This window comes from Megalobrama amblycephala, linkage group LG3, assembly GCF_018812025.1.
Source record: "Megalobrama amblycephala isolate DHTTF-2021 linkage group LG3, ASM1881202v1, whole genome shotgun sequence".
NCBI classification, from domain to species: Eukaryota; Metazoa; Chordata; class Actinopteri; order Cypriniformes; family Xenocyprididae; genus Megalobrama; species Megalobrama amblycephala.
The window spans coordinates 39,074,029-39,101,082 of NC_063046.1; the positions used below are offsets into that span (position 1 = coordinate 39,074,029).

Here is a 27,054-nt window from a genome sequence, read left to right on the forward strand (position 1 = left end):
AACAATTTAAAAGTGTCTATTAGCTATATAAGTCTAACATAGAAAGCAAATTTCTGCCTTGGAGATCTTCACAGCTAAAAAGCAAATTAGATAATCTCCCTTATATATATATATATATATATATATATATATATATATATATATATATATATATATATATATATATATATATATATATATGCTATTACAAGTTGTATACATCTTTCCAAAATATTATAAATGACCATAGAAATAAATGTTCTACAGTTTCTATTTTAAATAATAAATAAACATTTGAGTTATTCATTTGACCAGCATCAGAAGTCAGACAATTGACATTTATGATTTTAAAATGCACATCTTTGCATTTTTGGGAAATAAAATGTACTTACTCCTAATTTCAGGTTGCTTTTTGTTAAAATGATGAAAATTTTATTCTCTCCTTACTTGTCCTTGATAATATCCTCAGAAATGTATTTATGTTCTTTTACTAACCGAATCAATGATAATGTCAATGATAATGGTAGCATTTTAGATTTAATTTATTGCATAAGTTATTATAATTCAAAATATCTCTTTGTCTATGATATCAACCATAGTCTCATGGGGGTAAACCAATAACGACTTTCATAGTTGCATCAGTGTGACTATGATGTAACTCCAGTTATGAACAATAGCTAAACACATTTAGAAACAATAGCTACTACAATAATCAAAACAAAAGTGTGTAACGTTAGCTTCCCTCAATAGATTAGCATTAATTAGAATATATATTAGGTAGAATTCATAGTGCAGTTATGTGCAACACACCACATTTACTAGTAAAAAATATCTTAATCTATTATTTTGTTAATTGGTATATTTATTTTTCCGGAACATCTTTTAGGGAATAGGAACATTAAAACAGATTAATCTTGACAGCTATTACAGGAATTTCAGCGTGCAGTTTCAAATGTGGTAGGCCTATTTGTTTGATAAATGTTAGTGTTTGTTTGTTTGGGTTTTCATTCAGAAGTCTCCTATGTAGCCATGCTAATTCTGAATGAAATTAAGATAAAAGATACAAACAGACTTTTATTCTGAAATTCGAAATGGGGCGGTGTCTGAGAGGGTGGTTCATTTCCGGTTGTGAGCTTCGCTGATGCATATCGTTAGATATCAGTGCATTCTGACGTAATTATTTTTATATTTTGCTTATTTGGAAAATAAGACAAGCGTTGTCTATCTTACCTCGGAATGGCAACAACAATTAGCACGCAACGGGGGCAGGTAAGACTTTATTTTGTTTAAATACTGTCTAACAGCACCATGCTAGCTTGCTCACGCGGAATAATAAACATTTTCCCCAATGAAAACAATCGTTGAAAGTTGCGCAGTACAGAATTAACAACGTAACAATAGGCATGTATAGATGTTACACGAAGAAGACAGCTCAAGTGGCGTTTAAAATCACAATGTTTAACGCACAAAGTAATGAAAAGGACAGATGTATACGTATGTCAGTTCTCGTTTTTGTGTTGCAGAAACTTCGATTTCTTTATAACATGTAGATCGTTTATGTCAAGATGTGATGACTCTTCGTTATCAAATATATACATTTTTGCCAGATTTTAAAGACAAGCATGTGCCCGTGTGGTAAGTAAACAGTCGATTATTTTATTTATTTGAACGTTATTTGATTAAAAAACATACAGTTTTTTCGCAATACCATGATGGATAATAGTTTTTTAAGATATAGTAATATTTTTAGTAATATTAAAGTATTGTGTGCGGTATTGTTGGCTACATCGGACTCGTGATTTAGCAAGCGGTTTGTAAAGGGAAGTTGACGCATGACGTAAATAACACACTTCTAGTCAACATCAATAGTTAAGGTTTGGTGATATCAGTGTAGTAAAATACAAACATAGTGACAGATATAATGGGAATGTATTTAAAAAGAAAATTGTACCATGTGCAGCATTTTTTAAATTATTATTTATTTATTTATTTTTTGGCCATCTTTTTTTTTTTTTTTTTTTTAAATTACCTGGAAAAGAGTCTGGACAAATACTATAGAAATACATTAAAGTAATAAAGTAAGAGAGGCATCCCTTAAAATATACATATAATTCTAATATATATTAAGATCAAGGGTACCAACAATTTTGGCCACATCTGTATACACACACACACACACACACACACACATAGAGAAATGGCCAAAATTGTTGGTACCCTTGATCTTTAATTCATAAAATTAGCAAAAAATCTAACCTTTCATTGAAGGAAAAGAATTGAAAGTGGGGGGGAAATCACACTGTGAAATAAATGTTTTTCTCCAAAACACGCTTGACCACTATTATTGGCACCCTTTTATTCAATACTTTTTGCAACCTCCTTTTGCCAAGATAACAGCTCTGAGTCTTCTTCTATAATGCCTGATGAGTTTGGAGAACACCTGACAAGAGATCAGAGATCATTCCTTCATGCAGAATCTCTCCAGATCCTTCAGGTGCTTCTTCTCTTCAGTTCACTCATTTTCTTTAGGGTTCAGGTCAGGGGACCATGGCAGAAGCTTCATTTTGTGCTCAGTGACACATTTTTGTGTTGGTTTTGATGTTTGTTTTGGATCATTGTCCTGATGGAAGATCCAACCACAGCCCATTATTGGATTTCTAGCAGAAGCAGTCAGGTTTTGATTTTTTTATCTGTTGGTATTTGATAGAATCCATGATATGATGTATCTGAACAAGATGTCCAGGACCTCCAGTGGAAAAATAGGCCTACAACATCCAGCAGTATATTTAACCGTGGGCATGGGGCACTTTTTATCAATGTGTGCACCAAATCCATCTGGTGGGTTTGCTGCCAAGAAGCTCTTTTTTTCGTTTCATCTGACCATAGAAGCTGGTCCCGTTTGAAGTTCCAGTCTTGTCTGACAACTGAATATGCTGGAGATTGATTCTGGATGAAAGCAGAGGATTTTTCTTGAAACCCTCCCGAACAACTTGTGGGGATGTAGGTACTGTTTGATCTTTTTTTTTTTTTTTTTTAGGCTTTCTGAGATTCAAGACTCAACTAATCTCTGCAATTCTCCAGCTGTGATCCTCGGAGAGTCTTTGTCCACTCAAATTCTCCTCCTCACCGCGCATTAGGACGATTTATACACACGTCCTCTTCCAGGCAGATTTGTAACATCTTTAGTTGATTGGAACTTCTTAATTATTGCCCTGATAGTGGAAATGGGGATTTTCAATGCTTTAGCTATTTTCTTACAGCCTACAACTTTCTATATTGTGAAGCTCAGCAATCTTTTGCTGCACATCAGAGCTATATTCTTTGGTTTTACTCATTGTGATGAATGATTAAGGGAATTTGGCCTTTGTGTTTCCTCATGTTTATACTCCTGTGGAACAGGAAGTCATGGCTGGACAATTTCATGTTTATGATCACCCTGGTGTGCTAAAAAAATGTAAATATAAATGGGAATGTACTTCAGAGATATTTTACTCATAAACAATTCCAGGGGTGCCAATAATTGTGGCCAAAGTGTTTTGGAGAAAAACTTTTATTTCATAATGTGATCCCCCCATTCTTTTCCTTCAATGAAAAGTTATATTTTTGCTAATTTTATTAATTAAAGCTCAAAAGGATAAACAATGCAGATTTATTTTTAGTCATATTTGATCATGTTTATCAAGGACCATATATATAATCTTGAATCTTGTAATTTTATTTTTTGTACATTGTAACATTGATTGCACTGCAGTAGTATTAGTACAACTGTTTATTTTAATTGGAATCATATTCATATGAGAAAATGGACTAAAGCTAAGCCATCTTTTCTCAGTTTCTAAACTAGATGGATCTTCTATGAATAAAAAATAAAGAAAAATGTATGAGGACCTCTTTTATTTAACTTTTTTGTCATTTTACCCTGGCACAATTTTTATTTATTTTTTTTGTTTTTGTTTTGTATAGAGTTGTATTCATTTTGTATATGGTTTAATGGTCAAAAATTGTCTAGGAATTTTGACATCTTTACTCTATATTTAAATTTTGTCAGATAAATACCTAATGTTTTTTACTTTATAGTTGAAAAAATATATAACATATTTTCCTCAATTCCAAACTTGTAGGGTCATTAAAAACCAGACATCACTTTTGGTCACTACTGTATAAGTTGAAATGAACAGTACACCACAAACTAAAACTGTATGATATGACTTATTAAAAGACCTATTCTTATTTATGTTAAAAGCAGCAAAAGGTTTATTAACTTTAATTCCCAAACATGGCAAGTACAAGGATCACAAAATTCTTGACATGTTTAAACAAATCACATTATTTAACAACAATTGCAACAACTTTTGATTCCATTGAACACCCATTTATTTTATGTTGTTTCCATGATTTAGTTTTGTGGATACTTTTCGAAATATTATAGCTAGTTTCTTTTTATGCAAAATTCAAACAGTTCGATCTCTTTATCAGCATGCTTTGTCTTTATTAACAATTCAAACATTAAACCACCATGTTTAGTTTGATTAGATCACAGAAATGAATGACTAGTAATTACTTGTATAAAGGGTATTAAATAAATATTATTATTATATGTATTAATAAATATTGTTTCTTATGTGTTCTTATTCTGTGTTTAGGTCTACATTGGTGAGTTACCTCAGGATTTTCTGAGGATCACCCCAACTCAACAGCAACAGCAGGTACAGTTAGACGCCCAAGCAGCCCGACAGCTGCAGTACGGAGGATCTTTAGGAACAGCTGGTCGCCTCAGCATCACTGTAGTACAGGTACTATTAGACAGCAATAAAGTATTTTAGAAGAGAATTTTAATTTTGGGAAACTTACTTTGCTACTTTGCAAGCATAATGCCTTATGGGGGAAAATAGCCATTTTTCATTATTTTGAAGTTAAATGAATAGTAAATTTGTGAACAGATACTTTTAAAGCAATGCTTTTAAATGAAACGTTTGCAAAATGATTGCAATATGAGCTCATTGATCCTAGTCGGACCACTGATCTATTCAGAATCATTAAAGAAGTAATTGTGATGCATTTTTTTCCCCTCACCTCTAATACCAGAATTTTGTGTGAGGAAACTTTTGAATAGAAAATAAAATAGTGAGAGTAATTTTTTCATCAGACAGTGAAGAAACTGACCAGTGTGATATGAGCTTTTGGACAGCTGTGGGCATTTTTTAATGTTTCTGAGGTAAATATATTTCCAAGAGATCCCAAAGTGGCCTGAGCCGATCTGAAGCTAGCGTCTCTCAGTTGTGAAGTGTTTCTGACCTGTTGACTGATGATTTCTTGAGCTGTTTTTGACTGGAGAATGAATCAGCATCTGAGTTAAGGTGCTGTCACTTCAGCAAATTCTTTCGTCCGTGTGTGAAATTCCCGATTGCATGGATTCCTATTGAAAGTTTGTTGGACAACAGTAAATGTGACTGCACCTTTAGGATTAGGTTATGCAACTTTGGCCAGTGTCAATAAATCATGCATAATTAGTAAAATTTTAATTTTATAATTATTTTATTTTTTTATGTAGAAAATATGCCTTGTTTTACCACGTGTATTTTTATGTTTTATGCTGCAGGTCTTTCTCGTAAAAGTGACTAACCCGTTTAAAGGTATAATAATAACAATACAAAAGTAATAATAAGTTATTTACATCGCTCACATTTCACTGATTAGGCGCTTACATGAGCAATGCATTTCAACCAATTGCTTTGCTTAATACTGAATTTCTACATAAATGGCTCATTGTGACTATTTTTGTGTTTGAGCATCTGTGACTTTAGGTGTCCAAAAATAAAACAAAATATTTGAAAGGAAATGCAAAGGCCTATAAGTTCTATGGTGTTATCTTATATCAGATTCTTATTTTCACAGGCAAAACTTGCAAAGAACTATGGGATGACACGCATGGACCCTTACTGCAGAGTTCGACTTGGGTATGCCGTCTATGAGACTCCTACTGCCCACAATGGAGCAAAGAACCCTCGCTGGAACAAGGTCATCCAGTGCACTGTCCCACCTGGGGTGGATTCCTTCTATCTGGAAATCTTTGATGAGGTCAGACTGAAATAACTCCGCATTACATAAAAAAATATCAGGCAATCATTTTGTCTTACCTCATTCTATCTACTTCTTGTCTCTTTCTCATCCGAGCCATAAATAATAGAAAGCTCTCATCTATATTTGTACATGGATTACTTCCTTGAAATAAAACAATCTTAATTAGAGTTAAATTATGATATTTAATATTTATAATATTTAATTTTGTTAATGAAAACTGTGACAAAAAATGTTCGTTGATGACCTTTTTTTCCACGGCACTGGTGTCATTAAACAACAACTGAGACTGTAGCAACATTCAGTATTGTTGATAAAAAAAGATTAAACTAAATGTTTAACATAAAAAAAACTTGTATTATATATATATATATATATATATATATATAACAAGCACATTTGAAAAAGGTCATCAACGAACATTTTTGTTATTATATAACTGATTTTTGTCTTACTCAAGTTTTAGTTGACTAAGGCCTGGTTTCACAGACGGGTCTTAGAATAAGCCAGGATTAGGCCTTAGTTTAATTGGGACATGTAAAGTGTTAGTTCACCCAAAAATGAAAATGCTGTCATTAATTACTCACCCTCATGTCTTTTCATCTTCGGAACACAAATTAAGATATTTTTGATGAAATCTGAGGTATATGACTCCTCCATAGACAGCAATTTAATTTAATGACCACTTTCAGGGTCCAGAAAGGTACTAAAGACTAGTGTTGTCACGATACCAAAATTTTGACTTTGATACGATACCCAACTTAAATATCACGATACCGATACTTAAACGATACTATGGCAAAAACCTAAAACAGCAGGAAAAGTAAATAAATAACATATGATAGAACTTTCTTCACCAGTGTGTAGGCTGATAATTCTGGATGCCATGAAGTTCGAGTTAGACTTAATATAATTTTTAATGTTTATTATTTTCATGCTCAATAAAATTGTAAATTATTTGCTGTTTTGCTTTTATATATATATATATATATATATATATATATATATATTTAGGTGTTTTTGACAGTAAGATTATTGTAAAAATTATATTACTGTAAAATTATATTATATTACTGTATAGTTGTAGTCATTGAGTGTGTTTATTCTTAAGCTGATTATGCTTAATAAGCTGACAACGAACATGGTCATGTAAATGCGGTAACCCATTTTCTTTTATCAGAGTAAGGTCATAAATGGCTTAAGCATAAACCGGTAGGAACAGGTAGTTTTTTGCCTCTTACCCCAATTTCGCACGGTATGTAAACGCATTAACCTGCTTACTGTCGACTTGAAGTGTGCATGTGTGATACGTGACAGAAACGCATCCTTAGAGCAGATTTAAACACATCCAGACAGAGCGAGCATTTTGCAGGAAAGGAAAGAAATATATATAACACACGCAGACTCTTTCAAGACCCAGAAAATGGTAAAAAATAAATGTGCTTTCATCTCTCATGCAGCAGAAGTAGAAATGGTTCAGTCAAAACCCTGCATCTGTAACTGCATGAGAGAATAATATGAGCCGTAAGTTTCCCGCGGACATGTTGCAAGCTTTATTTAACATCACAACTGACATAACGTATGGAATTCTCTGAGTCAGACACGCAAATTTTTTTGACTTCACTACAGGGAAATAACCCGATTATACGCAGTTTACTTGGGTTGTCAGTTTACTAGTTTGCATGTAAATGGGGAAAACTGGTTATTTCAATAAGCTGATATTTGTGAGTTATCAGCATGTAAACATGCTCATTGAAAACTGCATTTAGTCGTGCTGCAGTGCACAATAATGGTTAAACTGATAATCACAATTGTTTTACTGAATTATATTCACAATATATCACAATTAAAAATCATGATTGTTATCATTTGAGATTTCTTTAGAATGATGGCACTTTCCTGTTCTCTCAACTATGGACTTGTATCAGAGAAATAGGCATTTGTTTATGTTACAGGAACCCAAACCTTTTCCACAGCAATAAGTGAAAAAGGTTTTAGGGTCCCTGCAGGTCCTTTAAAAGTCTTAAATTCAGTTCTATCAAATTTAAGGCCGAAAAAAGACATCTTAATATTGTATAAGAAAAGTGTTAATTATAATAGATTTTAAGTAAATCATTATATCTAGATTCATTTAAAAATATATGATGATGATAAAATAATATATCATTGCGCCTGCTGCACCCATGGTACAGCAGTAAAGTTTCTTGATTATTATGCCAGAATGAGAGTGTAATTCCTAGCCATATCGGCCTAAAAAAATCGCAACTTTTCATTTTCCGTCTGTCTTAGTACACGATGTAACTACAGAAGAGTCAAGTTTTAAACAGGAAAAATATCGAAACTCTTTGGTTATTTTTGAGCGAGATGCTAACGGTCTAATCAGATTCAATGAATTATGCTAAGCTATGCTAAAAGTGGTACCGCCAGACCCGGAGATCAGCTGAATGGATTCGAAAACGGTAAAACTCAACTGTAGGGGAGTTGGAAAATGAGCCTATTTTCAAAAAAGTGGAGTGTTCCTTTAAACCATGCCTAAAAATAATTTAAAGCCTGAAATATGAGGTTTATCACTTTATAATTTTTTTTTTTTTTTTTGGGTCAACCTGCATTTGAACTAAAGTTCTTAAAAAATTATTTTAATAGTTTTTATAGTCAAACCCCACTCATGGTATTAATTTTATTTGTCCAAATCTTAAAGGTGTTAAATAGCCTTAAATTTAATTTTTAAAACCCTGCAGATACCCTGCTTTAGAAAGCTGTTGCTGAATGCTGTCCATTTCAGCATTCACAGTTAAACATATGTTAGCCTGAAGGAAAATATCAACAAACAAACACAAAAAATTAAATTCTGAAAACTTAAATGTAATGATAACTTCTCTGGCATTAACCTCTCTTAACTGATATTGTTGTGTGTTGGTGGGCAGAGGGCTTTTTCCATGGATGATCGCATCGCATGGACACACGTGACTATCCCAGAGAGCCTGCGCGAGGGCACTGTAGTGGACGAGTGGTACAGTTTGAGTGGAAGACAGGGTGATGACAAAGAGGGCATGATTAATCTTGTCATGTCTTTTGCAGTAAGTCCTAACAAAATACTTTATTGCACGTCTTGAACAGGTGTTATGCAAACAAGAGATAAAAGCTGTTGCTTAATGTTGTAAACCAATGTGATTGTGATTGGTATGTGTATGTTCTCTTGGCTGCAATAGTGTAATTTTGCATTTTTGCTCAAATTACTTGTTACCTGTACAAATTTTCTGGTCAAGACATGCTCTAAAATTCTTTAAATGCACTATAAATGGGGAAAATGTGTAAGAACAGTAGCTCTCTCAAAGAAAGAGCTTGCCAACTTTTGCTGAATATATATATTTTTTTCTTTGTCAAAGACAATTCCAGCAGGAATGATGATGCAGCCACAACCTGTGGTTCTGATGCCTACAGTTTATCAGCAAGGCGTTGGATATGTCCCCATTGCAGGTTTGTTGAACAATCAATCATCATAACTATGGATGCACTAAGCGATCAGTCACTGCTTTATTATCAGGCAGTATTCCTCTTAAAACTGTAATGGAACATTGGCCGATTGTGCTTAAATTCAGGGCCTATATGATAGAGCTGCATGATTAATTGTTAAAAGATCATAATCTCGATTCAAACACCCCCATGTGATGATATTCCTAAGTGGCAATGATTCGGCCATGTCTATTAGACCTTTGACAAGTGCGATAACACCGGAACATTCAAATCTGTGTCCCCGCTGCTGCTGAGCCAGAGAAAGCAGTTGTCATGTTCAGGTATGAAACCGCTTCACAAACTGGGATAAAAGTTTATAGTTTAGATATAAACACTGATGTCTATAGTAGCAATCAAAATATAGCAGATCACCTTTTGAAAGTAACTTGGCGCTTAAAATAATGATTGTATCGATTACATTACGCCACTAAGTGCCGACAAGTGACTTAAAAATGCATTTGTCATTGAATCATTCTTTCAAGAGATTAATTCAAAAACGATTCATCCAGTAATGAAACAAGTGAAGAATTTATGAATTATTTAGACTGCTTTTTTAAAATATTTAATTCAAATGAAACAAATAGAATGCAACGATTAATATTTTCTCAGAACCTCTAGTAAGTTACATGTTATTTTGGTTAATTGTCTATTCAGAATCGTGGAAGAATCGTGTTCTCTATTTGAAACAAAAAAAATTGTGATTCTCAATTTATCCAGAATCGTGCAACTCTATTATATGATGTTTTGGGCATCTTATCATGTTTAACCCTATAAAGCCTGCTGTATCATATGATACGTAAATTGGAAATACAGTACGTAAGTCTCTAAGAAGTTATTAATGTTAATTTTATTTTGAGATACTTATGTTTTCATCTATCAATCATCATTGTATTGCATTGAATTATATGTTTTGAAACTACAGAACTTTGATCATAAAACAGCATTTAAATATCATCTTACTAAGACATTATCGGGAGATATAGAGTGACAACTGATATTTATATGCATTTTGAAAGTAGTCTGCTGTACTGTTATAAAAGTCTCATTGATTTGCATTACAAGCTATCAGAATTTCATCTTACTTTTGGCCATATTAATATCAGCAACTGCACCAAATTGCATATTTACTCATTTTGGGCCTCCTTCTTGAGTATGAGCTCCATATTCTCATTTCATACTATCTGAGCCATAAAAGCCTTATGTTTCAAATATGATGCAAAACATAAAATGCATATTTTTTTATTCTAATTATTATTTCACATGTCTGGGTTAAAGTGAGAAAGCAAGCCTGTTAAAGAGTTTTTATTTAAAAAAATAAAAAATAAATAAATAAAAAATGTTTCCTGTGCAAATTTAAATACTTATAGAAACAAAAAAAATCTCTCTTGTCCAAATTTGTACCTAGGTGTTCCTGGTATGTACAACCAAGGTGTGGTACCCATGGGAATGCCAGCCGTGCCTCCCGTTGCACCACAAAGCACCCCTTGCAGTGAAGAAGACCTTAAAGCCCTCCAGGATATGTTTCCCAACTTGGATAAGGAGGTGATTCGCACTGTTTTGGAGGCCCAACAGGGCAACAAGGATGCCGCCATTAACTCCTTGCTACAGATGGCAGAGGAGCTTTAACTGGAGAACTGCCACTTAAATGTTCAACTATACCAACAATGTAAATCTTTATACCAAAAATACCTTGTTAAAAATGCACACTGAAGTCTATCAACCCTTAATAGTAGCAAGTAAATCTAACAACTTGTAATTGTTTTTGCTAAATCGGCATTCAGAATGAATGTTTTTGGAATGTTATAGAGAATGTAGGATAATTTTGCAAAGGAGTATCTTGTCATTTGTCCACTGAGAGCAGTATACCATATCTGTATTGTAGTGATCCCATGTCTTAAAGATGTTCGATATATTATGCTTTTATCTGTATGAATTTAGTTACATAAATGTACATGAATATAATTTATTTTGAAGATTATTAAAGAGATATCAGAGTATGTCAGAATTAATGTCATTATTTTGATGGGTCTTTTGTATGTTTTTATTTTATTTTTATTGTACACTCACCTTTCTCTAAACCAGTGGTTTTCAACCTGTGGGCCGCGGCCCACTAGGGGTCCTCAGTGATCCTCCAGTAGGGCCGTGAAATAACTTAAAATTAATTTAAATATATTAATACAATTAACTTAATTATTAATATGTTGCATTAAAACGATAAATCTAAATTTAAAAAATACATTTAAAACAAGGCACCACCTCTCTCGTACTTATTCTGTGATTGTTTCGGATCAGCCCAAACCATTTCTCATCATGCTGCAGTGAAATACATACTGAACGGTGGCTCAACGCAAACTAACTCTCTCGGTTGGAAAAAGAAAAGCAGTGTCGCTAAAAAGGTTCTGATGGATGATTACTGTAATGAAGGTAAAGATGATTACAGTGACATACAGGAGTCGTACATAAGGCATGCGCGAGCCCGCGACTCACTGATCGATATAACATCGTATTTCTGCATGAACACAGTTCAATATGTTCGCGTAGTTGTCAAAATTAACGTACTGTGAGTGTTTTATAACGGATGCTTACCGAACAAGTGTGTTTTGGAGAAGTTTGAGAGGGTCAGTGGTGTTACATGTGTGTAATAATTTTGAATGGATCCGCATAGTATTTAAATTCAGTCCTTTGGTGTTTCCCTGTGGTCTTGTTTGATATGACAGGTTGACTTGTGCTTATTTGTTTAAGTTACTGTATTACTGAGCAGAGTAAGTACTTTTAAGTTGTAATGAATGTCTGCAAAGTATGTTTGCAAAAAATAACTCTGAAGGTTTAAATCTATCTTGAGTGAAAAATGAATGAAAAAACAGTAGTTACTGAGTAGTTAATAGTGAACTACCACCTACAACTGAGCACTATTACTTACTAATTCATTAATCAGAGTTTATTGTTAGTTAATAGTAGTTACTAGAGTGTTAATAATGCATTATTCATTTGTTCCTGTGTAGTTATTCATTAATGAAGGATCAGTATTCTAAAGTGTTACCTATAAATGTTTTTGTGCGTTATTGATTCTGAGAGGAGGGGGCCCTTGACGTAAAAAAGGTTGGGAACCACTGATCCAAATAATCTTTTAGGCCCCTTCAATCTGGATTCCGCAAACTACAAAGCACTGAAACAGCATTAGTTAAGGTTGCTAATGACTTGTTAATTGCTGCAGACTCTGGTTGTCCTTCAATTCTGATTGTTCTCAATCTCAGCACAGTTTTTTATACTGAAGATCATTTTCTTTTACTCACTCGTCTGGAAACTGTTTTTGGTGTTACTGATACTGTATTAAACTGGTTCAAGTCTTATCTCTCAGACCATAGGCAGTTTGAATTTTCTGGGTGGATGGTGGAAGCCAAAGTTGGTTAGTTCAATTTGGTGTTCCCCAGGGGTCGATTTTGAGTCCCTTACTTTTTAGCATGTACATTTTTCCCCTTGGTGTTAAGTTTCATTTTTATGCAGATGGCACCTGGATTTGCAGTCATTCAGAACCTGGTGATAATGCGGCTGTCGCCTTTCTTAAACACTGTATTTCTGAGATAAAAATATGGATGTCTCAAAATCTCAACAGTGTCAAGACTGAGGTTATGCTCATTAAGTTGCCCCGCCAAATACTTAAAGCTGGTTCTTTAACCCTAAATGTGGATGGCTCTGCTGGGGTGATATTTGACTCCAATTTAACATTTGATGCTCATGTCCAGAATACTGTTAAAACATCTCAGAACCATTGCAAGACTGTGCCCTATGTTATCTTTCTCTGTGGCTGCAAAACCGATCAATACATTTGTATTTTCTTGCATTGATTATTGTAATGCTCCACTGGCTGGGGTCTCTAAGTCTACCCTATATAAATTGCAGTATGTGTAAAACTCAGCTGCCAGAATCCTGATGAGGGCCAGTACAAGTGAGCACATCACTCCAATCTTGGAGTCCTTGCACTAACTCCCTGTCAGGTTTTGTATAGATTTTAAAATTCCCATGCTTACCAACAAGGCTTTGCATGGTTTGTCACCACAATATTTGTCTTAACTTTTAACTCTCTACTCCCCAAGGCATGATCTCTGCTCCTCTGACTGCTGGATTTTCACAAAATAATATATTTTTTTACTTCTTTGCATGTCTCCTCTGCACTGGCTTGTTTCCTAACCTAGCTTTCTAATAATAGCATTGTGTACTATAAATATTGTTGGATCTGTGACAAATTGCTGTTCTTTTACTGTAAGTTGCTTTTGATAAAAGCATCTGCAAAATGTAAAGGCTAGGCTATACTTGCCATTCCTCTCTAACTTAACTGTTTGGATTTAACTTCTAATTCAAATATAATTTATGAGCAATGGTCATTGGTTGCCCTCAGTTACAATAATTTTGCATCCAAAATCAATACATTGCAAATCCATAATCCTTTCCCCCATGCCATTCACAGATTTCTTTCTGTGCAGAATTTTGAGACCAAAAAAATGAAAACTTGCAGGCAAAATTCAGTTTGCATTAGTTTATTAAGATCTACTAGACAAGAAACAAAAGAGCTGTCATTCTCATGACACCATAGAGATAATTATCACAAACATTTAAAAGTTTTAAAATTTACAGATTCATGCCATAAGATACATTTGAAATGGCTCTACTGTACGTTGTTAAAAATGTAGGTTCACGATCTCCTCCGGCGTCTCTTTGAGGAAGCAGATTGACCAGAGCAATCGCTGGCCCTGCAGCCACAAGACTCAATGTGAATGTATGAGTGGTTGATGTTTGACCCATCTGGGCAAGTCAGAGTCACTTCCTTTCTGGTGGTTGTCATTTCTTGACAGCACGAGCATGAATGCACGAGAGCGTTCGCTTCTACAGAGTATCTGTTTTAACATAAAATGAAGAGACAGTTCTGTTGTTAATTGCCAGCACAGACAGTATAAGTATTTTGCCTCCATATTATGGAAGCTTGTTTCTGCCATTGAATAAAAAATAAAAAAAGATAATTGTGACTTTTTATATTACAATTCAGACTTTTTTTTTGCAATTATATCTCACAGTTCTGGGAAAAAAAGTCATTATTGCGAGTTTATATATTATATTTTTCTCAGAATTGCAATATATAAACTCAATTCTAAGAAAGAAAATGTCAATTGTGAGATATAAAAAAGTCAGAATTGTGACATTAACCTTTTTAATTATTTTTTTTATGTGGAGCAGTGGCATGGCACAAAAAGTACATATATTTAGAAACGAAGGATTCTGATTTTGGTACTCACATTGATGAGGTACCACACAAGCCTGCACAAGAAGTTATTTCCACAGGTGTGCTGCTTATACAGCCATTGCTGACCAAGAAGGTGCTGTTCTTCTGGACATTACATTTGTTGTCCAGTGTACCTAATAGACATGAAAAACGCATTAGGTAAGTGTTATAAAATATACTTCTACAGCTTGTACGTCCTGAAAAACTTTAAAAGATACTATTTTCTTCTCTCTCAAAATGTTATTTTGCTGCCAAAAATGAACATTTTCTTCAGAAAATATGGGTATCAGATGTATATGTGATTAGCATTAACTGTCAATTTTATAAATTACAAATCATGATTCAAACAATACATAAATGTATAATTGTTACCAAGAGTGAGATTTAATTCTCATATGCAATTATTTTTGTATAATTATTTTCCATAATAAATTATCTCAGCTGAGACTCACAAGTTTTACAGCAGCCATCAGCATCTGTTGTCTCTGTTCCCTGTAGAAAAGGAAAAAGCATTGACCATTACACCGGCTTAATTTTTATATACAAATACCAATAGTTCAATCAAAATAGTGTCCTGTGAAAGCCACTTACAGGAATACAATCTTCAGCATTAAAGGCAGGACAAGCAGTCTTAATCTCAACTGCCAATGAGTTACCGTTGTTTCGTTCACACTCGTATTTCACACATTTGTCATTAGTTGGTTGCCATGTCTGGTTAACCTGTTGGTGGAGAAACATATAGATTATAAATATATTAAAATATTACTACACACAGAAATTAATAGTCATTAATTTGATTAAAATGCTAGAATAAATGTAAGATCTTACTGAAATGGAAACTGTGACATTGTCATACATAACCACACAATTTGTGCTAACACACTCTCCACAGCACTGACCAGGAATAGATTGGTACTCCTGATCCTATAGGAAAAGAGGAGAAATGCATCACATTGCCTGGAAATTGATACTTAAATGGGTTCTTTTAAAGCTGTATTATGTATAACCCAATTGATCTAGTCTTCATTACAGACATAAATAGATCTCTATACCTCTGGACAGTTATAGTTGCAGGTAGCCATCATACACTCTGGAGTAAGAAGATTTGTTTCAGGATCTACATCCCCACCACAATAACAATGTGTACAAGGATCATCACTTGGTATAGGAGAGCCAGGCTAGAGAGAAAAATAGTAGAATAAGTGCACATGTAATTGTTTAAGAGATCTTATAAGGTATTTATTTATACATAAATATCTCATTTTACCTGATACACTGTGGTATTATGGACACAAACTTCCATGGGTGCTGTAAAGAATAAGAAACGAATGAGTTCACACCTGTGCATTGCATAATACCTAAACAGTAAAGTATCATTCATTGAGAACAACTAGTCCATATACTCACAGCAAACATACTCTGGACAGCAGTTATCTGGAGTTACGCTGATGGATGGTATAAAGCCCAGTGGACATTGTAGTGTGGGAATAGGGCACAGATTCTTATCGCAGCCTGAAGAGTAATATAAAACACTTTTGTTTAGCATTTCATTGTAAATGTACAGACATTTCTATAATAAATTTTTAGACCACAAATGTGCTGTCTAACTTTTACAAGTTAAAGGGTAAAAACAAGGCCCATATTTTCTTTAGGACCTTATTTTTTGGCTATTGCTCATCAGTTGAAATCCATTGTTTAGTTAATATATAAAATTAATAGAACTTTAATTGTTTTTTACATTTATGGAAACATCTGCTTTAAAATGCTTGTCCCCAACCTTTCTTGTGTTCAGATCACTTACTGCATTCAGAGATCTCACAGCAGTCAATTGTTGTGTTGACAAGCACTTGTCCAGGCTTATCACAAGTTACAGGTGGTGAAACATCACAAGTAACAGGCTGGCAAAGGACCCTCAGTGTTTCACTGTCACACTCACACATTTGACATCCACTCTGCCAAGTATCATTGGGCTGCAAAACCAATAAAACTTGTCAGGTAAAACCCGTTTTCATAGAAAGGAAGCTGACATGGTTTACTAAATTCTATTCACTAATTCTGTGATTTACCCATAGTTAATTCTATGACCTTGCTTGATTTAAAGATGTTCATTATTCCCCTACACCCGAGACTCTATTCATATTTTAATGGTTCAGTAATCTTTCCATCAAAATATGCAAATCTACTATGCATATTCAAGAGTTTGCTTAACATCCATTTGTGTCAGCTTGCCAACATATAATTAAATATAATTAATTCATAACTTATCCAGAAGTAATTATCCAATGCAATGTAAGTTGCTTTGGATAAAAATGTCTGTCAAATGCAAACGTAAATTTATTTTTGATTTTCTTGTTTTCCCACTGAAATGGAGGGCCATGGCCCTACTGATGATAAGGGTTCAATCTATGAAATAAAGGACCAAATTATTTGAAGTAGGATGTACCTGTCTTGGTGGATCAAGAGCATCACACTTAGGCCCAAAGGTTGTAGTTGTTACTTCTGTGTTTGTATTAGTTGTGGATATTAATGTGACAGGTTGTGTTGTGCCTATTGTTGATGCACTAGAATATGTGGTTGTTTCAGGAGAAATGGATGGTGATGGAGTGGTTCCACAAGATGTTGAAATCTTCACGATATGACAAGTTGAATTACAGTATGCCGTGAAGCACCAACCAAAGCCATCAGTAACATTATAAATGATATCACCTGCAAAAAACAGAAGATACAACATTTTAGACTATCTCTCAAATATTAAATATTAAAAATTAAAAATAATAAGTATGAGACTTTTTTGTACCTGATTGAAAATCTGTGCCATTAACAAAACAACAAACAATAGGAGTAGTTGAGAAAACAGATTCTGTAGTCACAGGAAGGGTCTGAGTAAAAGATGGCAGTGTTTGTGTAATGGGAGCAATTGAGGTCTCCCTAGATGTGGATGAGTAGAAAACATTTGTAGTGGTAATTGGTGAAATGGTGGATTTATTTATTGTTTTGGTTGTTTCGAATGAGGTTTCCTCTTCTAAAGTGGTTGTGGATGTAGTTGTTGGTAGGCTAGTTAGACCAGTTGTCACCACCTTTGGTGGCCTGGTGGTGGACAAAGGTGTCTGAGATGTGGTCAATTCATTCTCAGTTACAATCTCAGTTGTTGTTACTTCTCCAGTTGTTTGAGTAGCTGTAGATGATTTTGAAGTTGTGGGGACAATGCTTGGAGCTGAGGTTTCTGTAGGTGGTTGGACAGTGGTGCTTCCCTCCTCGACAATGACAGTAGTGGATGGGATGGCTGGTGCGGTGGTTGAAAGAGTTGTTTCAGCTTTGACTGGTTTTGTTGTTGAAGAAAGACCCTGAGTGGTAAGTTCATAAGCAGTGGATGATTCAGCACTCACTGTTGTGGACACAAGTGTTGTGACTGGCACTTCAGTTGTCTTTGTTTGCGTTGTTGGTTGCGTGGATGTAACGACTGGTACTGAGGTTTGTGTAACTGGGATAGATGTGCTTGAAGATGATGATGTCTCAGATGAAGTAGCTGTTAACTCTTCTAAAGTGGTTGTGGCTGTAGTTGTTGGTAGGCTTGTTAGACTAGTTGTTACCACCTTTGGTGGCCTGGTGGTGGACAAAGGTGTCTGGGATGTGGTCAATTCATTCTCAGTTACAGTCTCAGTTGTTGTTACTTCTCCAGTTGTTTGAGTAGCTGTAGATGATTTTGAAGTTGTGGAGACAATGCTTGGAGCTGAGGTTTCTGTAGGTGGTTGGACAGTGGTGCTTCTCTCCTCGACAAGGACAGTAGTGGATGGGGTGGCTGGTGTGGTTGTTGAAAGAGTTGTTTCAGCTTTGACTGGTTTTGTTGTTGAAGAAAGACCCTGAGTGGTAAGCTCATATGCAGTGGATGATTCAGCACTCACTGTTGTGGACACAAGTGTTGTGACTGGCACTTCAGTTGTCTTTGTTTGCGTTGTTGGTTGTGTGGATGTAACGACTGGTACTGAGGTTTGTGTCACTGGGAAAGATGTGCTTGAAGATGATGACGTCCCAGCTGAAGTAGCTGTTAACTCTTCTAAAGTGGTCGTGGCTGTAGTTGTTGGTAAGCTGGTTAGACCCGTTGTTACCACCTTTGGTGGCCTGGTGGTGGACAATGGTGTCTGAGATGTGGTCAATTCATTCTCAGTTACAGTCTCAGTTGTTGTTACTTCTCCAGTTGTTTGAGTAGCTGTAGATGATTTTGAAGTTGTGGAGACAATGCTTGGAGCTGAGGTTTCTGTAGGTGGTTGGACAGTGGTGCTTCCCTCCTCGACAAGGACAGTAGTGGATGGGGTGGCTGGTGTGGTTGTTGAAAGTGTTGTTTCAGCTTTGACTGGTTTTGTTGTTGAAGAAAGACCCTGAGTGGTAAGTTCATATACAGTGGATGATTCCGCACTCACTGTTGTGGACACAAGTGTTGTGACTGGCACTTCAGTTGTCTTTGTTTGCGTTGTTGGTTGCGTGGATGTAACGACTGGTACTGAGGTTTGTGTCACTGGGAAAGATGTGCTTGAAGATGATGACGTCTCAGCTGAAGTAGCCGTTAACTCTTCTAAAGTGGTCGTGGCTGTAGTTGTTGGTAAGCTGGTTAGACCTGTTGTTACCACCTTTGGTGGCCTGGTGGTGGACAATGGTGTCTGAGATGTGGTCAATTCATTCTCAGTTACAGTCTCAGTTGTTGTTACTTCTCCAGTTGTTTGAGTAGCTGTAGATGATTTTGAAGTTGTGGAGACAATGCTTGGAGCTGAGGTTTCTGTAGGTGGTTGGACAGTGGTGCTTCCCTCCTCGACAAGGACAGTAGTGGATGGGGTGGCTGGTGTGGTTGTTGAAAGAGTTGTTTCAGCTTTGACTGGTTTTGTTGTTGAAGAAAGACCCTGAGTGGTAAGTTCATATGCAGTGGATGATTCAGCACTCACTGTTGTGGACACAAGTGTTGTGACTGGCACTTCAGTTGTCTTTGTTTGCGTTGTTGGTTGCGTGGATGTAACGACTGGTACTGAGGTTTGTGTCACTGGGAGAGATGTGCTTGAAGATGCTGACGTCTCAGATGAAGTAGCTGTTAACTCTTCTAAAGTGGTTGTGGCTGTAGTTGTTGGTAGACCAGTTGTTACCACCTTTGGTGGCCTGGTGGTGGACAAAGGTGTCTGAGATGTGGTCAATTCATTCTCAGTTACAGTCTCAGTTGTTGTTACTTCTCCAGTTGTTTGAGTAGCTGTAGATGATTTTGAAGTTGTGGAGACAATGCTTGGAGCTGAGGTTTCTGTAGGTGGTTGGACAGTGGTGCTTCCCTCCTCGACAAGGACAGTAGTGGATGGGGTGGCTGGTGTGGTTGTTGAAAGTGTTGTTTCAGCTTTGACTGGTTTTGTTGTTGAAGAAAGACCCTGAGTGGTAAGTTCATATGCAGTGGATGATTCAGCACTCACTGTTGTGGACACAAGTGTTGTGACTGGCACTTCAGTTGTCTTTGTTTGCGTTGTTGGTTGCGTGGATGTAACGACTGGTACTGAGGTTTGTGTCACTGGGAAAGATGTGCTTGAAGATGATGACGTCTCAGCTGAAGTAGCCGTTAACTCTTCTAAAGTGGTCGTGGCTGTAGTTGTTGGTAAGCTGGTTAGACCCGTTGTTACCACCTTTGGTGGCCTGGTGGTGGACAATGGTGTCTGAGATGTGGTCAATTCATTCTCAGTTACAGTCTCAGTTGTTGTTACTTCTCCAGTTGTTTGAGTAGCTGTAGATGATTTTGAAGTTGTGGGGACAATGCTTGGAGCTGAGGTTTCTGTAGGTGGTTGGACAGTGGTGCTTCCCTCCTCGACAAGGACAGTAGTGGATGGGGTGGCTGGTGTGGTTGTTGAAAGAGTTGTTTCAGCTTTGACTGGTTTTGTTGTTGAAGAAAGACCCTGAGTGGTAAGCTCATATGCAGTGGATGATTCAGCACTCACTGTTGTGGACACAAGTGTTGTGACTGGCACTTCAGTTGTCTTTGTTTGCGTTGTTGGTTGCGTGGATGTAACGACTGGTACTGAGGTTTGTGTCACTGGGAAAGATGTGCTTGAAGATGATGACGTCTCAGCTGAAGTAGCCGTTAACTCTTCTAAAGTGGTCGTGGCTGTAGTTGTTGGTAAGCTGGTTAGACCCGTTGTTACCACCTTTGGTGGCCTGGTGGTGGACAATGGTGTCTGAGATGTGGTCAATTCATTCTCAGTTACAGTCTCAGTTGTTGTTACTTCTCCAGTTGTTTGAGTAGCTGTAGATGATTTTGAAGTTGTGGAGACAATGCTTGGAGCTGAGGTTTCTGTAGGTGGTTGGACAGTGGTGCTTCCCTCCTCGACAAGGACAGTAGTGGATGGGGTGGCTGGTGTGGTTGTTGAAAGAGTTGTTTCAGCTTTGACTGGTTTTGTTGTTGAAGAAAGACCCTGAGTGGTAAGTTCATATGCAGTGGATGATTCAGCACTCACTGTTGTGGACACAAGTGTTGTGACTGGCACTTCAGTTGTCTTTGTTTGCGTTGTTGGTTGCGTGGATGTAACGACTGGTACTGAGGTTTGTGTCACTGGGAGAGATGTGCTTGAAGATGATGACGTCTCAGATGAAGTAGCTGTTAACTCTTCTAAAGTGGTTGTGGCTGTAGTTGTTGGTAGACCAGTTGTTACCACCTTTGGTGGCCTGGTGGTGGACAAAGGTGTCTGAGATGTGGTCAATTCATTCTCAGTTACAGTCTCAGTTGTTGTTACTTCTCCAGTTGTTTGAGTAGCTGTAGATGATTTTGAAGTTGTGGAGACAATGCTTGGAGCTGAGGTTTCTGTAGGTGGTTGGACAGTGGTGCTTCCCTCCTCGACAAGGACAGTAGTGGATGGGGTGGCTGGTGTGGTTGTTGAAAGAGTTGTTTCAGCTTTGACTGGTTTTGTTGTTGAAGAAAGACCCTGAGTGGTAAGTTCATATGCAGTGGATGATTCAGCACTCACTGTTGTGGACACAAGTGTTGTGACTGGCACTTCAGTTGTCTTTGTTTGCGTTGTTGGTTGCGTGGATGTAACGACTGGTACTGAGGTTTGTGTCACTGGGAAAGATGTGCTTGAAGATGATGACGTCTCAGATGAAGTAGCTGTTAACTCTTCTAAAGTGGTTGTGGCTGTAGTTGTTGGTAGCTGGTTAGACCAGTTGTTACCACCTTTGGTGGCCTGGTGGTGGACAAAGGTGTCTGAGATGTGGTCAATTCATTCTCAGTTACAGTCTCAGTTGTTGTTACTTCTCCAGTTGTTTGAGTAGCTGTAGATGATTTTGAAGTTGTGGGGACAATGCTTGGAGCTGAGGTTTCTGTAGGTGGTTGGACAGTGGTGCTTCCCTCCTCGACAAGGACAGTAGTGGATGGGGTGGCTGGTGTGGTTGTTGAAAGAGTTGTTTCAGCTTTGACTGGTTTTGTTGTTGAAGAAAGACCCTGAGTGGTAAGTTCATATGCAGTGGATGATTCAGCACTCACTGTTGTGGACACAAGTGTTGTGACTGGCACTTCAGTTGTCTTTGTTTGCGTTGTTGGTTGCGTGGATGTAACGACTGGTACTGAGGTTTGTGTCACTGGGAAAGATGTGCTTGAAGATGATGACGTCTCAGATGAAGTAGCTGTTAACTCTTCTAAAGTGGTTGTGGCTGTAGTTGTTGGTAGCTGGTTAGACCAGTTGTTACCACCTTTGGTGGCCTGGTGGTGGACAAAGGTGTCTGAGATGTGGTCAATTCATTCTCAGTTACAGTCTCAGTTGTTGTTACTTCTCCAGTTGTTTGAGTAGCTGTAGATGATTTTGAAGTTGTGGGGACAATGCTTGGAGCTGAGGTTTCTGTAGGTGGTTGGACAGTGGTGCTTCCCTCCTCGACAAGGACAGTAGTGGATGGGGTGGCTGGTGTGGTTGTTGAAAGAGTTGTTTCAGCTTTGACTGGTTTTGTTGTTGAAGAAAGACCCTGAGTGGTAAGTTCATATGCAGTGGATGATTCAGCACTCACTGTTGTGGACACAAGTGTTGTGACTGGCACTTCAGTTGTCTTTGTTTGCGTTGTTGGTTGCGTGGATGTAACGACTGGTACTGAGGTTTGTGTCACTGGGAGAGATGTGCTTGAAGATGATGACGTCTCAGATGAAGTAGCTGTTAACTCTTCTAAAGTTGTTGTGGCTGTAGTTGTTGGTAAGCTGGTTAGACCAGTTGTTACCACCTTTGGTGGCCTGGTGGTGGACAAAGGTGTCTGAGATGTGGTCAATTCATTCTCAGTTACAGTCTCAGTTGTTGTTACTTCTCCAGTTGTTTGAGTAGCTGTAGATGATTTTGAAGTTGTGGGACAATGCTTGGAGCTGAGGTTTCTGTAGGTGGTTGGACAGTGGTGCTTCCCTCCTCGACAAGGACAGTAGTGGATGGGGTGGCTGGTGTGGTTGTTGAAAGAGTTGTTTCAGCTTTGACTGGTTTTGTTGTTGAAGAAAGACCCTGAGTGGTAAGTTCATATGCAGTGGATGATTCAGCACTCACTGTTGTGGACACAAGTGTTGTGACTGGCACTTCAGTTGTCTTTGTTTGCGTTGTTGGTTGCGTGGATGTAACGACTGGTACTGAGGTTTGTGTCACTGGGAAGATGTGCTTGAAGATGATGACGTCTCAGATGAAGTAGCTGTTAACTCTTCTAAAGTGGTTGTGGCTGTAGTTGTTGGTAGGCTTGTTAGACCAGTTGTTACCACCTTTGGTGGCCTGGTGGTGGACAAAGGTGTCTGAGATGTGGTCAATTCATTCTCAGTTACAGTCTCAGTTGTTGTTACTTCTCCAGTTGTTTGAGTAGCTGTAGATGATTTTGAAGTTGTGGGGACAATGCTTGGAGCTGAGGTTTCTGTAGGTGGTTGGACAGTGGTGCTTCCCTCCTCGACAAGGACAGTAGTGGATGGGGTGGCTGGTGTGGTTGTTGAAAGAGTTGTTTCAGCTTTGACTGGTTTTGTTGTTGAAGAAAGACCCTGAGTGGTAAGTTCATATGCAGTGGATGATTCAGCACTCACTGTTGTGGACACAAGTGTTGTGACTGGCACTTCAGTTGTCTTTGTTTGCGTTGTTGGTTGCGTGGATGTAACGACTGGTACTGAGGTTTGTGTCACTGGGAAGATGTGCTTGAAGATGATGACGTCTCAGATGAAGTAGCTGTTAACTCTTCTAAAGTGGTTGTGGCTGTAGTTGTTGGTAGAGACCAGTTGTTACCACCTTTGGTGGCCTGGTGGTGGACAAAGGTGTCTGAGATGTGGTCAATTCATTCTCAGTTACAGTCTCAGTTGTTGTTACTTCTCCAGTTGTTTGAGTAGCTGTAGATGATTTTGAAGTTGTGGAGACAATGCTTGGAGCTGAGGTTTCTGTAGGTGGTTGGACAGTGGTGCTTCCCTCCTCGACAAGGACAGTAGTGGATGGGGTGGCTGGTGTGGTTGTTGAAAGAGTTGTTTCAGCTTTGACTGGTTTTGTTGTTGAAGAAAGACCCTGAGTGGTAAGTTCATAAGCAGTGGATGATTCAGCACTCACTGTTGTGGACACAAGTGTTGTGACTGGCACTTCAGTTGTCTTTGTTTGCGTTGTTGGTTGCGTGGATGTAACGACTGGTACTGAGGTTTGTGTCACTGGGATAGATGTGCTTGAAGATGATGATGTCTCAGATGAAGTAGCTGTTAACTCTTCTAAAGTGGTTGTGGCTGTAGTTGTTGGTAGGCTTGTTAGACCAGTTGTTACCACCTTTGGTGGCCTGGTGGTGGACAAAGGTGTCTGGGATGTGGTCAATTCATTCTCAGTTACAGTCTCAGTTGTTGTTACTTCTCCAGTTGTTTGAGTAGCTGTAGATGATTTTGAAGTTGTGGGGACAATGCTTGGAGCTGAGGTTTCTGTAGGTGGTTGGACAGTGGTGCTTCCCTCCTCGACAAAGACAGTAGTGGATGGGGTGGCTGGTGTGGTTGTTGAAAGAGTTGTTTCAGCTTTGACTGGTTTTGTTGTTGAAGAAAGACCCTGAGTGGTAAGTTCATAAGCAGTGGATGATTCAGCACTCACTGTTGTGGACACAAGTGTTGTGACTGGCACTTCAGTTGTCTTTGTTTGCGTTGTTGGTTGCGTGGATGTAACGACTGGTACTGAGGTTTGTGTCACTGGGATAGATGTGCTTGAAGATGATGATGTCTCAGATGAAGTAGCTGTTAACTCTTCTAAAGTGGTTGTGGCTGTAGTTGTTGGTAGGCTTGTTAGACCAGTTGTTACCACCTTTGGTGGCCTGGTGGTGGACAAAGGTGTCTGGGATGTGGTCAATTCATTCTCAGTTACAGTCTCAGTTGTTGTTACTTCTCCAGTTGTTTGAGTAGCTGTAGATGATTTTGAAGTTGTGGGGACAATGCTTGGAGCTGAGGTTTCTGTAGGTGGTTGGACAGTGGTGCTTCCCTCCTCGACAAAGACAGTAGTGGATGGGGTGGCTGGTGTTGTTGTTGAAAGAGTTGTTTCAGCTTTGACTGGTTTTGTTGTTGAAGAAAGACCCTGAGTGGTAAGTTCATATGCAGTGGATGATTCAGCACTCACTGTTGTGGACACAAGTGTTGTGACTGGCACTTCAGTTGTCTTTGTTTGCGTTGTTGGTTGCATGGATGTAACGACTGGTACTGAGGTTTGTGTCACTGGGATAGATGTGCTTGAAGATGTTGACGTCTCAGATGAAGTAGCTGTTAACTCTTCTAAAGTGGTTGTGGCTGTAGTTGTTGGTAGACCAGTTGTTACCACCTTTGGTGGCCTGGTGGTGGACAAAGGTGTCTGAGATGTGGTCAATTCATTCTCAGTTGCAGTCTCAGTTGTTGTTACTTCTCCAGTTGTTTGAGTAGCTGTAGATGATTTTGAAGTTGTGTAGACACTGATTGGAGCTGAAGTTTCTGTAAGTGGTTGGACAGTGGTGCTTCCCTCCTCGACAATGACAGTAGTGGATGGGATGGCTTGTGTGGTGGTTGAAAGAGTTGTTTCAGCTTTGACTGGTTTTGTTGTTGAAGAAAGACCCTGAGTGGTAAGTTCATATGCAGTGGATGATTCAGCACTCACTGTTGTGAACACAAGTGTTGTGACTGGCACTTCAGTTGTCTTTGTTTGCGTTGTTGGTTGTGTGGATGTAACGACTGGTACTGAGGTTTGTGTCACTGGGATAGATGTGCCTGACGATGATGATGTCTCAGATGAAGTAGCTGTTAACTCTTCTAAAGTGGTTGTGGCTGTAGTTGTTGGTAGGCTTGTTAGACCCGTTGTTACCACCTTTGGTGGCCTGGTGGTGGACAAAGGTGTCTGAGATGTGGTCAATTCATTCTCAGTTGCAGTCTCAGTTGTTGTTACTTCTCCAGTTGTATGCGTAGCTGTAGATGATTTTGAAGTTGTGGAGACACTGATTGGAGCTGAGGTTTCTGTAGGTGGTTGGACAGTGGTGCTTCCCTCCTCGACAATAACAGTAGTGGATGGGATGGCTGGTGTGGTGATTGAAAGTGTTGTTTCAGCTTTGACTGGTTTTGTTGTTGAAGAAAGACCCTGAGTGGTAAGCTCAAATGCAGTGGATGATTCAGCACTTACTGTTGTGGACACAAGTGTTGTGACTGGCACTTCAGTTGTCTTTGTTTGCGTTGTTGGTTGCCTGGAGGTAACGACTGGTAGTGTGGTTTGTGTAATCGGGAGGGATGTGCTTGTAGATGTTGATGTTCCAGATGACGTTGTCAATTCATACTCAGTGCTTTGTTCTTCAGTCGTAGGAAGTGTGGACACAGATTGTGATTCCGTGGACAGTGTTGTCAATACTTTACCAGTGACCGTTGGAAGTGTTTTTGTAATGGGTGCAATTGAGGTTTTTGATGTTATTGTACTTTGTGTCTCCATGGAGCTTTCAGTTTCTGTTGTTTTCTTTGCTGTCGTGGACAAGTACAGTGTTGATGTTTGATCTGAGGATGTTGAAGACTTTGATGTTACATACACCTGTCGTTCAGTTGAATATTTAATTTCTGCTGTAGAAGCAGTTAAAATAACTTCAGTTGTTGGTCCGCTTGTCAACTGTTCAGGCTTGTTGGATGTAGTGAAAACTTCATGAGTTGTGGTTGTTTCTTTTTCAGTTTCCCGAGAAGTGTATTCTGTGGTCATCAAGTAAATAAGTTTTTAAATGTAAGATGAATGTAAAATAAGCATTTC

The 27,054-nt window shown here is 37.9% G+C and overlaps 4 protein-coding genes across 4 annotated transcripts; 1 reads left to right on the plus strand and 3 right to left on the minus strand.

The window, feature by feature from the left end:
* The first annotated feature begins 1,065 nt into the window (after positions 1-1,065).
* Positions 1,066-11,567, plus strand: LOC125263994 (toll interacting protein). Its single transcript, XM_048183261.1, has 6 exons — positions 1,066-1,248; positions 4,623-4,772; positions 5,875-6,057; positions 8,982-9,134; positions 9,444-9,534; positions 10,976-11,567. Exons 1-6 carry the CDS (start codon positions 1,216-1,218, stop codon positions 11,194-11,196), a joined length of 831 nt encoding a protein of 276 aa, XP_048039218.1. The 5' UTR covers positions 1,066-1,215; the 3' UTR covers positions 11,197-11,567.
* A 2,522-nt stretch (positions 11,568-14,089) lies between these two features.
* Positions 14,090-22,315, minus strand: LOC125264047 (mucin-2). Its single transcript, XM_048183291.1, has 12 exons — positions 22,298-22,315; positions 17,643-22,041; positions 17,289-17,551; positions 16,647-16,815; positions 16,253-16,357; positions 16,113-16,153; positions 15,898-16,023; positions 15,674-15,769; positions 15,437-15,565; positions 15,298-15,337; positions 14,859-14,979; positions 14,090-14,462 (listed from the first exon to the last, which is right to left on the minus strand). Exons 1-12 carry the CDS (start codon positions 22,313-22,315, stop codon positions 14,261-14,263), a joined length of 5,709 nt encoding a protein of 1,902 aa, XP_048039248.1. The 3' UTR covers positions 14,090-14,260.
* Positions 22,316-22,492: 177 nt separating this feature from the next.
* Positions 22,493-23,860, minus strand: LOC125264048 (cell wall protein DAN4-like). The gene is made up of 2 exons (XM_048183292.1): positions 23,655-23,860; positions 22,493-23,267 (listed from the first exon to the last, which is right to left on the minus strand). The coding sequence occupies exons 1-2, from the start codon at positions 23,858-23,860 to the stop codon at positions 22,493-22,495; spliced, it is 981 nt and encodes a 326-aa protein (XP_048039249.1).
* Positions 23,861-24,036: 176 nt separating this feature from the next.
* LOC125264049 (mucin-2-like) lies at positions 24,037-27,021 on the minus strand. The gene has a single exon (XM_048183293.1). The coding sequence runs from the start codon at positions 27,004-27,006 to the stop codon at positions 24,037-24,039; it is 2,970 nt and encodes a 989-aa protein (XP_048039250.1). The 5' UTR covers positions 27,007-27,021.
* Between the last annotated feature and the right edge of the window lie 33 nt (positions 27,022-27,054).

Bases quoted from the DNA above. Each gene is read 5' to 3' on its own strand.
- LOC125263994 (XM_048183261.1), top strand. From the start codon at position 1,216: ATGGCAACAACAATTAGCACGCAACGGGGGCAG. The intron at 6,058-8,981 runs GTCAGACTGAAA...GTTGGTGGGCAG, and splicing joins ATCTGGAAATCTTTGATGAG to AGGGCTTTTTCCATGGATGA. The intron at 9,135-9,443 runs GTAAGTCCTAAC...TCTTTGTCAAAG, and splicing joins ATCTTGTCATGTCTTTTGCA to ACAATTCCAGCAGGAATGAT.
- LOC125264047 (XM_048183291.1), bottom strand. The intron at 16,154-16,252 runs GTGAGTATATGG...TATTCTTTACAG, and splicing joins CTGTCCAGAGTATGTTTGCT to CACCCATGGAAGTTTGTGTC. The intron at 14,463-14,858 runs GTGAGTACCAAA...ATGTTAAAACAG, and splicing joins TTGTGTGGTACCTCATCAAT to ATACTCTGTAGAAGCGAACG.
- LOC125264048 (XM_048183292.1), bottom strand. From the start codon at position 23,860: ATGAACTTACCACTCAGGGTCTTTCTTCAACAACAAAACCAGTCAAAG. The intron at 23,268-23,654 runs GTAACAACAACT...CAACCACACCAG, and splicing joins CTACTCAAACAACTGGAGAA to CCACCCCATCCACTACTGTC.
- LOC125264049 (XM_048183293.1), bottom strand. From the start codon at position 27,006: ATGACCACAGAATACACTTCTCGGGAAACTGAAAAAGAAACAACCACA.